The sequence below is a fragment of the Berghia stephanieae genome, chromosome 7 (genome assembly GCF_034508935.2).
Source record: "Berghia stephanieae isolate SIO BIC M18660-M18661 chromosome 7, UCSD_Bste_1.3, whole genome shotgun sequence".
Classification (NCBI taxonomy): Eukaryota; Metazoa; Mollusca; class Gastropoda; order Nudibranchia; family Aeolidiidae; genus Berghia; species Berghia stephanieae.
The window spans coordinates 28,596,047-28,608,055 of record NC_088366.1 but is presented as its reverse complement, the minus strand read 5'-3'; the positions used below and the strand labels follow the sequence as shown (position 1 = coordinate 28,608,055).

Sequence of the window (12,009 nt, the reverse complement as noted above, 5' to 3'; positions counted from 1 at the left end):
GGACTCCTCATCCAAACGGGCGCAGTATTCACCCACACTGTAGAACAGTGCCAAAGCAGACGTTCTCAATACCTGTGATGAGGCAAACACAGCCTGTTAGTAGAAGTAACACAATTAATAGTTGTACATTCCAGCATGGTTTCCTCGAACTCCTCGGGACACGAGGAAACCGTACTTTGCCATAACGACTGGGGGGGGGGGGGGGGGGGGGGGGGGGGGTGTATGCGGCTTGGCGGTATAGACTTTGCTACCCTCCCAAAAGATACCTAGTTCGATATCCATAGCGTTGTGTGGCCTTCAGCAAGCCACTTTTCCTTTGCTCAATTTGCGACGCTTCGCTGAGACTGACATCTGGGCTATTCCAGTCTTCCCTTGGAATAGACCCTAAGTCAAATTTCCTCTTGAAGAAAAAAAAAGGAGGAACTGTATTATTTATTTATTTCATTTATATGTTTAGGGAGATAAATTTATAAATGACATACCACAAATTGTTTGTGTGTGTTTGTGCGTTGGGGGGGGGGGGGGTGCTATGTTATAACATTCATTTAACGTCGTAGCCAATCATGGTGCGTGGCATTGAAAATAGAATGTGTGGCGAAGTGCTAAGGATAAGCAGAGAGGTGTCGGTTATGCGAAAGGGCCATGGGGTGCGCAAGTAGCTGTGTGTGTCTGCATGTATATCATATTATATACACACACACACATGTAATGCAGATAAATACACACGATAAACAGCGGGTGGTTGGATGGGAGCATCACCCTTGAATCATATACCTATGATGTTCGCATGGGTATACGATCCGATAGTGATGTCGTTTCTTCTTCTCTTTACTAGCCTATCCTGCTTCTTTGGTTTGTGATTGTATTTTTGACAGGGGATATTTTTTTTTCTGTAAATCTTCTGCCTGTTTGTTCTTGGTTATTTATAATTTAGCTTATGATATCTTTAGGTTATGATTTTGATTTACATTTGTACTATTTTTGTTAGATTGCTTGTTTTTTTGTTTCAGCGGTCTCTCATATAACCTCAATTGTGTTGGAAGAGACCTAAAGCAACAAACAAACAAACACACGATAAACACATACACAATTGTCAATGCCGTAGTAAACCATCAGTGGTCAAAATCACCTAGCGCATTAAAAAATACCTTCATTAATTAATTTTTAAAAATGTTGGTTGGGTGAAATTAGTTCGAGAAAACCGTGTTCGAGGCAAAAATTAGTTCGAGGATAGAATGGAATTATAACGGAATAATACGAAAAAAAATCGGGACATTAGAATGAGTTCGAGGAAACCGTGCTGAAGTGTAGAAGTAGTAGTAGTATGTAGTATAGTGGCAGTAGTAGTAGTAATTGTAGAATTCAGATTTGAACGATATTACCTTTTTCAAATTATGTTCTTGTAATTTTTATATAGTCGTATCAACCAATCAAATGAGAACTAGACAAACACAAAACATTCCAAGAAATCACGATTCAATATACACAATTTTAATATTCTAAGAATATTATCAAACGGCAATTTGACTGAATTATGAAAAAAAATGTTATTATAATATAATCAATGTTGCAGCAAAATCGACACCGTTCAAATTTGCCATGAAACAATTACACATAGTACATATATTAAAAATGGCATCTGAAAAATCATAGATGTAGTAAGAATGAAGGATGTGGTCATGATGACGATGGTGAAAAAAAATAATAATCATACTGATAGCAATAATAGTTAGGTATCCTATTATTGTATACATTTAAGAGCCAACTGTTTTTAACAAAATACGAAGTAATTAGTCGATATGCTAAGGCAATGAGAAATGGGCTTCAAATAATATTATATAAGAGTATCCGACCCTAACTATGCAAGTGAGAGAGAGATGATTTTGCTTCAGCAATACCTCTTAACATGCTACTTTAAACGCATGATTTTTCCGGCCAAATAACAGGATTATTATTTTTGTCACAAGGGTAGGACAGGCGTTGGGCTTACTTTAATATAGAGTAATAATAATAATAATAATAATAATAATTACCGCATGTTCGCTACCACCATCATGGTCAGACTTGGATGCCCTTGATAAGCAAAAGTGTAATAAAATCATTACAGTGGAACCTCGGTAACAATCCTGTTATAGCCGCATTTCAAGGGAAGGAACCCAAATTAAATGGTCTAAATTGCCATTTAAAATGATAAAGCATTGAGTAGTAAGTTGATGAGAAGGAAATACCAACAAGAATATCAGGATTTAGTGCTTTGGTGGTTAAATTGGGCCAGCTTTTATTGATTGATTCTTACAATCAAAATCACAAAACAATACCTAGCTGATTTAGCCCGTCGAAAATAGACAACGATGTATTTTGCGTTTCCATGATGTCAGAGTCTGTGTTAAGAAATAAGATTTATTATCGTGTTTACATTTTGACATCAAACTCACAAACTGTTTTGGTTGAATTTTTGAAACAAACAAACAAATTAAAAAGGCATAAATATAACAACCTGACAACTCTATTCGGTAACGACCAAGCGACCGGTATATTCCATACTAGTACTAGATTTTCACTGATTTTGTTTTATTATTTTGTTAATGTTATTTATTTAATTAATAATTAATTAATTTTTGCCTTTATCAAAAGATAGAATTATATAAAACAATTTTCATGATTTTAACTTTTTTTTTCAGGGAGATTAAATTAAATGCAACAATAAATTGAATGAGATAATGACGACATAAGATAACCAGATCACAGAACACAACATTGTATGTTATCCATTGTCTCCAATGAGTAGGCTTACAATGTCTGATGAACGAAGTTGGTGTTGATAGTTGAACCAGTCATCAAATATATAGCATTTAAGTGAATTTTTTACGCATTATTGAAAAAAAGTTGTTGCTTGAAGCTCCTCGAAGAAATAAACGATAATCGGAAATTGATTTGAAGATTCAATTTAATAGACGAAAACAAATAATGTGGACGTTTCAGGTTTCCCTTTTATCAACAAAACACGATGAATGAAACACTAACATCGTCCACGTTTTCTGTTTTCGTTTATTAAATTGAAGCTTCCATTGAATGCCCTATTGTAATTTACGCGTTATTGAGGAGAATGAATAAATGTCTCAATCAATAAACAATTATAACTTTATTTTATTTTCCCTCGTTTTGTCCTATAATTCACATATATCTCAATCCGACAATACTGAATTGAGATGGTTGGTTACATATTCATACATATTGCACTTGAGTTGTAAAAAAATGATGACCGTCTTCACAGTTTGATGCCTCGCTCATAGATGTGGAACAATGTTCAATATTTATTCATTTGGAACAAATACAATATTTGATTTCGATGACATAGGATATTATTTGCATTTTGTATATTAATTAATTGAAACTCTCGAATATATAAAGGCGGACATGTTAAATGAATGTTAAAAGCGAACATTTTACTACGAATCTTGACAGTGACACTTATTTGTGTATAAGAAGATATTAATAATTTGAAAAATTGTCAAATTAACAATAGAGATGTTTATATAACTTCAAAAAAACGGTATCTATGCATGAGTTTCACAGAGCATTCAAATGTTATTAACTATAAGCTCTTAAAGGATACGCAAATACGATACAATAATGCTTCATTATCTGCTAAATGCAAATGTTGCCGCTTGATTGAAGCACAAAAATAAAAGGAAAATAAAAAGTAATGAAAAAGTAGATAGAATAGAATCTTCCATTTATTTCTTTCTTTATGTTTTGTTTGTTTTTATTTGAATTTTGTTTGTTTTCAAATTAAACTGAAGATTCTACTTCTATCCTATTTTTTCATTGTCTTTTTACATCATCTCCTATAATGTTATTTATAAGTAAATCACTCAGTCCTAAATTGACGCTAGGCTTGTTTATTAATGTGAAACAACACTTTCAGGTACTCATATAAAACAGGCCTCATATATACACAATGCAATAGTATTATTATGATGCACAATCCCTGGACTCTGCAATTTTGAATCCCGACCCCCCCCCCCCCCCAAATATCTATCGATTAAAATGGCCACTAAATTGTCAAAAAAATACCCAAACTGGCACATCTTCCAACTCTCAAACTAGACTGTTTTTTAAACAAGATTGTGGCCATCTTAAAAGCTCGATAATTGAAGTATCTAACAGTTTTCCTGTTAAAATGATAATAAATATTTGGTGACTCTTCTGGGATTCATAGCGTGATGGGCTTCATTCAACAGTCCGTTATATATATATATATATATATATATATATATATATATAAAATATATATTTGACCTGCTGATCATTCACTCTATATCGTAAGCACACGGTTTTTATACACTTTATTCCAATTCTCAATAAGTTTTATTGAACTTATCTAAATAGGGACACAGACGTAAACAAGTACACACATTTCTAAATAAATCAACACGTAATTTTCCCGAGAGCAACAATAAACGTATTGAGTATACGATTTACAAGAAAAGGTGAGATTGTAATACACAAAATTAACCCCTTAACTGCCGTCCTTTGGAAAAATACGAATTTAAAAATTTGGCCAGAAAACTTTTTTTTTTTTTGCCAAATTTTTATTACGAGTACGAGTTTGTCCAGAGTACGCCAGGTTAGTGGTTATAAAGCCTTTACTTTAAACATCTAAACATTATGACCAATGAGTTATGACAGGTATTCTTTGTAAAAATAAATAACTGACAATGATTAACAATACATTTATCAAGTCCAAATCGCAGGCAAAACCAACATTTTAGCAGCGTATCCTGCGTAAATAATAAATTCACATCTCTCTCTCTCTCTCTCTCTCTCTCTCTCTCTCACACACACACACACACACACACACACACACACACACACACACACACTCACTCTCTCTCTCTCTCTTTCACACACGTGCAATACAGACACGCTGTGCGTGCCCACGCACACACACACACACACACACACACAAACACACACATTGTTAAATTAAAGCAATCATTACGCCGTTTTACCGAATACGGCAGTGCACTATGGATTCATATCGAAATCTATCAATGCTTGCATTGATTTTCTCCATAGAAAAAAAAAACAATTTCTTTTCAAGCCCCAGTCTCGAGTTTAAAGATTTTTAGACGAGCTAAGGATCATTTTGATGATCTATTAATGGAACGAACTTGACGTCACTCAGCTCTTTGTATTTTTTTTTTTTTTTAGTTTTAGACAGCCATCATTGTAATGATTAGTTCTCATTAAATTCTATCAGTCAGACTATAAACATTAAATTTATACATGGTTTTGATTTTGTGGGTCGATACATTATATCCGACTGGCGGATGTTATGAGTATCTTACATAAACGCATAACATAAATAAAATGAATGAAGTTGACGTCACCCGGCTCTTTGTTAAGGTGTTAAGACTGCTAGTTTTGTGATTAGTTGTCACAAAATTATCTCTCATAGACTGTACACGTTTAAAACTACCTATACATAGTTTTGTGTGTTGGTATACGAGTGATCTGGATGGCAGCAGTGGCGATCTTTATACTTAATCGCATAGCATAGTATATGAAGCGATCATCTTTTGAGCCAAATTGTAGAAAGGCGTTTTGTCAGTCTACGACAACATAGCTTAACGATTTCACCCTTATATTACTCTTCTTTTTAAAATTCTTTTTTAAAAGGAAAAATCAACCTTTGAACATTGAAGTTTTATAAGTATTACTTGAAAGTCCATAATTATAATGATAATGTTTACTTGCATTATTTATTTCTTTATTTTCATCCTGAAGGAAAAAGTTTATCTAGGGTCATCTATCGACACCAAGACGATAAAACGATGAATTATATCGTAAAGACACGAAAAGAATCAAGATGTATAGAGTTATTGGTGTAGGGCACAGTCTAGGTGACGAAGATAATGGACTTTTCGTTGTAGGCGTTGTCTCTTGGTAAACTGTGGATTAGATTATATTATTAAGAACAATTAAAGAGTTCAAAATATAAAATATTGAGGGAGAGAGAGAGAGAGAGAGAGAGAGAGAGAGAGAGAGAGAGAGAGAGAGAGAGAGAGAGAGAGAGAGAGAGAGAGAGTAATAAATAACAAATAACGCGGTTTAATTTTGTACATAACTTGACTAGTAATTTGTAATTAGCTTTTGAGAGAATAGAATTACGATTTTGAATTTAGATTGAGATGGAGGAATATTATACTGCTTGAAATGTAAACCTGAACCTATCTTTAGTAAAGAATAATATTATAACCTACTTCACTAAAACATTGTTCCAGAAGTGGCAAGTAAAAAAAAATCTAGTGGGAGATTGATTATGAGCCTAAGTAAGACTTGCACACATACAGTAGTTCTGGCTGGATTCTAGAACACCGAATTCCAGCAGGCTCTGCAATACGACACGCTGGAACTGGGTGACCGAATGTATTGATTACCTCCCATGAGCATAGGAGTTCAGCACGCTCGGATTCAGGTACACTTATTTGCTTCTCCCGTGAGCGTTCTAGAACCCAGCGAGTATCGCACATGTCTTGCATGGTTGAAGTTGACTGTACTTTGAATATTCTTTAATCGCGAATTTCTATTAAAAATTAAATAACTACAGTTTCTGTGTATTCGATCTGATACAATCCTTTAAAACAAACACACTGAGTATGTGGAGGTGAGATTTTGATTCCTGAAGGATGAACTAATTGTTTAAAATTCACTTCAACATGTTTGGATATCTCAATTTTAAGGGATTTTTTCCCGTGCAATTTCCAGATGAAGGGGCTGCTTTTATAATAAAGTTAAAATCCTGTTGTTCACAATAACATATCTTACAAATCCTATTCAGTATCGTCCAATATATATTTATACCTATATCCAAATGCACCCGTTTATTAAATTGTATCAGGATTTTAAATCATAATATTCTTACCACAGTCATCCTCATCCTCCCTGCCCGCACAATCGACTCGTCCATCACAGAGCTGCGCCAATTTGATACACGTAAGGCCACACCGAATCCCATCACACTTGGGGACAGGGGACGACCTATCTTGATCGGCTGCATGAAAAACAGACACAAAAAAACCCCAATTCACCTCAATGATAATACTGTTATGATTTGATAAAACGATTCAAAAATATTTGACCAGAAAACTTATTCTTAAAATATCGATCGATTAAAATGACTTGTCAAAATGTTATTAATGTTTTTATCATCATCTTTGCGCTGTCGAGTTTGAGACTTTTGGCAGCAGTAGCCTGTGATGGTTTAACACTACAATGCTTTGACGATCTATCCAGTCAGCGACAACTCTGCTTTTATATTCTGTTGCCCATCAGGTAACTGCGCCAGAATAAAAGGTCCAGCCAGATTCTCTGCAGTCTCTGGACAATTACCATAACGAATGCAAGTGAGCTAGGCCGCTATATCTCACTGATGCAGGACTGCTGCCGTCAAACAGCATGACACTGCGTCTGTTAGCTCCTCTTACTATTAAAGAACCATGACGACTTGTCTCCCAATTCAGAGCAGACGATGATCCTGCACCCGAGGAAACATTCTTCAAATTTGACCGTCATCTTTTAGGCAACTTGAGGTTGTTTATTCATATAATTCATATTTGAATAGAGCATTGCTGAATAGATAAGATAAAAATAACACATAAAAAAGAGCTATAAAGATGAATGCCAGAGTTTACCGCGATTTATATATAGTTTAACAGTTATTTTTATTATTTGCCACCCTTTGGAAAGAACGACAGTCCAACGCTAAGACCTCGTGATAGAGCTACTAAAATCATAAATCTATTCAATATTGATTGGAATCAGCTTGGTGGTCATGGGGGTCATTCAAAAGACAACGATAAACAATAAATATTAAACAAAACAAAACAAATCCCCTTGTTTATCAGTCCGAAGCTTTTTATACCTGTGAATACGTTTTGGGGGGGAAAATATCTTTATACTAACATTTGAAATAAATGTCAATGTTAGTCTTCTATATTTGCAGCAAATGTCCGAATTTGTCCAACATTTGAAAAGGGTTTAGTTTTATACCATGACCAACTCCAGCTTTGGCGTTTCTAGAAGAGACTGATGACATTAATGATGCCAGTTATCTAGAAATTCAAACTTATGAACGAGTTGATATTTCTTTTGAGCCAGTAAAAGAAGGATACGTTGTAATTGCTGAGATAAAGGGACCCCCCCCCCCCCAAAAAAAAAAAAAAAAAAAAAAAAAAAAAACCCAAAAAACAAAAAAACAAAAACAAAACGAAAACAAATAAAACAAAACAAAAAACGAAACAAACAAATAAAAAAAAATAACAATAAAGAACCCCCCCCCCCCCGAAAAAAACATCAACAAAGAAAAAATAAAAACAAACAAAAACCCAAAAAACAACAAAACAAAACAAACAAAAAAATATTTTAAAAACCCCAACAAAAAAAAAAACAAAAACAAAAACAAGCAAAACCCACCCCTCCCCACAAACAAACCCCAAAACAATCAAAACAATAAACGAAAGATCTCGAGTTGAGGCCAAGATGGATTTTCGAGGATTCTCAATAAATTGTGATAATTTCCCTCTGACATTCATGTATGTATTTTATGTAATTACTTACCGATATATGGCATTTTGTCCCAGTCGAACTTATGTCTCCACATTGCTGAAACAATTTTAAAATAGAGAATAAAAGTAATTTATAAAAACATTATAATCCCTTAGTTATTATACACAGTGTATTTCAAATGAGAAAATTAATGTGCCATTACAACATTGCCATCGTCATAGACATTATCCATCTCCTCCTTCCCTTTATCATCATCATCATCATCATCATCATCATCATCATCATCATCATCATCATCATCATCATCATCATCATCATCATCACCATAAAAACAAACAAAACAAACATATTTTTAATGAAGAAAAAACAACAAAGCAAAATTAAAACAGAAAAAAAAATCAAATTAATCATTCGACCCCCCCCCCCCCTCCCTCCCAACCCCCCAAACAAAAAAAAAACAAACCAAACAAGATTAAAACACACAAAAAACAAGAACAAAGTAAAAAAACCCATCCAAAACAACAATTAAAAAAAAAACAACCCCCAAAACCAGACTATAGAAATGAATAAGTTTCCACATACAGGAGACAGAGCAGTCGATGGAGGGACTTTCATCGGACCCGTCCCCACAATGGTCCAATCCATCACACACCAGATTCTGGTCTATACACATTAATGTGTTACAAAGGAAGTCAAAGTAACCGGTACAACCTTCACCGCCTGGAATAAAAAGATTATTTTCATGTTGATTTGTTGTCATTAATCAACTCACGAAAGCAAAATAGACCATGTCTTCTTCTTTAATAAATTATATCAATTTTCATTGGTCAAAATAAATTTAAATCTATTTAAAAAAAGCTTTCCACGATAAATATTATAATTAAAATAGATTGAGAGGTTGGTTATATAATTTTTTTGTATTTTTGCGTTTTGGAATCCCGTACTTTGTTCCAATCACGCGTTTGAAAACTCGCGCCGCTCTTGGAAACATCCAAAATTCCAAAAATGCACGCGAGAAGAATCCCATATTATGAAAACATCGCTTTTGTTTTATATATTCTTGGTGTTAATTGAATAGGATTCGTACCTTTGCTGATATTTTTGACGGCTGTGTAGATGAATGAGAGTTTGTCAGTACTGTAGAAGCCCCCTGTAAGTCTGACGTAGAGACCGTGTTTGGAGTAAAACTTGTAGCTGATGTCTGTCAGATTCTTGGCTGTGTATCTACAGAGGTAAAATGGTTATAAGGTTTTTGTTGTTGTTGAGATACAACGGCTGGTAAAACAGGACATAAATAATGATGATGAATATGATGATGATGATGATGATGATTATGATGATGATGATGATGATGATGATGATGATAATAATAATAATAATAATAATAATAATAATAATAATAAGTAATAATAATGATGATGATGATAATAATATTAAATATTATTATTATTATTATTATTATTATTATTATTATTATTATTATTATTATTATTATTATTATATTATTACTATTATTATTATTATTATTATTATTATTATTATTATTATTATTATTATTATTATTATTATTATTATTATCATTATTATTATTATTACTATTACTATTATTATTGTTATTAATAATAATAATAATACCAACCTATAAGAATGCAGCATTTTAATCGCTTGCACATATTTGCAAGTTTGATAACCGAACGCAATTATTATGGGCTTGAACTTGATTTGACATTGTTGCAGTGGACTCTTTTTTGCGTTGATTTGAGAATATTTCCTTTACAACGAATGCTCATAACAATTTGTGTTATCAGACCATGAAATAAGTATTGGGTTTACGTCGATTTTAATCTTTCAGCAAAAAAAAATGGGAGTAGGAATATATATCTGCATTCTATTGCCTCTAATGTGGACTGACTAAGCACTTAGTCATGGACTATATTAATTTACTATAAAATTACGTTCTTACTAATAAATTATAGTCCCAGATTAAATTTGTTCTTAGACGTTAACTCTTAGTCTGCCTAAGAAAACTTCAATCACAAAGCGACAGCCATGTTGTTGGAGATTTAAACATTTGATTTGAAAGAGAAAATACGGCGAGAAAGAAGCATAAGCATACAGATAAATTAAAATGTCATGTCGATGTTTCTCTCATCTTTAAAAATTGTTGAAATTGTCGAAAGTAAATCTTTTTGAATGTGGAAAACTTTAAATAATGACTGTTCGGTAGTTGCGAGTGAGAAATTTGATTGAGTCTCAACGCAAGGTTGCTTCAAGGGGGAAAACCGTACTATAGAGTATAATGGAGACAACAGTTATTCAGCTATTATTGTGACTGACTTAAGTAATGTAAAATTTGTGTGGTTAATCAGAAACACACTTTCTATTTCGTTTGATTCTGCTTTTATTGTTCAATTGGTGAGTGTTTTTGTGTGTTAACACATCAAAACAGAAGCAAATACATTTATTGTGTTGATCGCATGTCTTGATTCATCATGTAAAATCACCAAAATCGAAACCGAATGTGGTGCTAATTAAATCATATACGTTGAAAAAGTCTGAAGACTGCTATCTCACCAGCACACAATAACCGATTAAATTTATGTACCAACCACACCAAGTTTTAGGCTAAATTTACGAGTCGAAGACTAGAAAACTCTCATAAGAATCGATTTCTCTTTAGTCACTTGCTTCGCCCTGACTAGTTAACAACCGGCCCTGGAGATCTCCGCATACATTTATTTGACCAGACGTATACAAATCTTTATAGAGGTTTTTTTTTTTTCATAAATAACTTACTTGGCTATGAGAGGTGATTCTGAGGTTGTGCCATCTCGTATTTCCAGAGAGTTGCCTCGACCAAATTGGAGCCAACCTAAAGATATATTATATGAAAGAATGAATTGTTGACTGGATGGATGGATTGCTGAAAAAAAACCCTTGAGCTTTTATATAGCGCAATATCCATTAAACGTGCTCAAAGCGCTTTACAAGGGGCCCCTAGCCAACAGCAACACTTAACATGTAGAACTAGACATGACGCCTGTTAGGTGATATTACAAATTTTTTTTCGGACAGAGACAACGCTGTTAACGGCCAAGTACTCATTTTACAACTGAGTACAGTGAAAGAATGTGAATAAAGAGTCTTTTCCAAGGACTCAACTATGCGCCGAGCGAGGCTCGAACCCAGGACCTTCCGATCCGAAAGCGAGTGTCATAACAAAAGACCACATAGCCGGATGGATGAATGGGTAGATAGATGGGTGGATGGATGAATGGATGAATGAATGGATGGATGGATGGATTGATGAAAAGATGGATGGATAGATAGATGGGTGGATAGATGGATGAATGAATGAATAAATACTAGATGAATGGATGGATGAATTGTAAAAATTAGAATGGAAAACGAGTGGACTATGAACGGAATTATAAG

General features: G+C 33.8%; 1 protein-coding gene across 9 annotated transcripts in view; it reads right to left on the bottom strand.

Moving 5' to 3' along the window:
• Window positions 1-5,767: 5,767 nt before the first annotated feature.
• LOC144976998 (neuropilin and tolloid-like protein 1) overlaps window positions 5,768-12,009 on the bottom strand; it is a 101,103-nt gene continuing 94,861 nt past the window's right edge. For all 9 annotated transcript variants that reach the window (XM_078921669.1, XM_078921661.1, XM_078921665.1 and 6 more), the window contains 6 exons: window positions 11,371-11,446; window positions 9,662-9,798; window positions 9,157-9,294; window positions 8,626-8,670; window positions 6,932-7,060; window positions 5,768-5,957 (listed from right to left, as the gene is read on the bottom strand). In XM_078921669.1, the coding sequence (XP_078777795.1) occupies window positions 5,812-5,957; window positions 6,932-7,060; window positions 8,626-8,670; window positions 9,157-9,294; window positions 9,662-9,798; window positions 11,371-11,446 (671 nt within the window). In that variant the 3' untranslated portion in view covers window positions 5,768-5,811. The remainder of the gene's footprint in view (window positions 5,958-6,931; window positions 7,061-8,625; window positions 8,671-9,156; window positions 9,295-9,661; window positions 9,799-11,370; window positions 11,447-12,009) is intronic.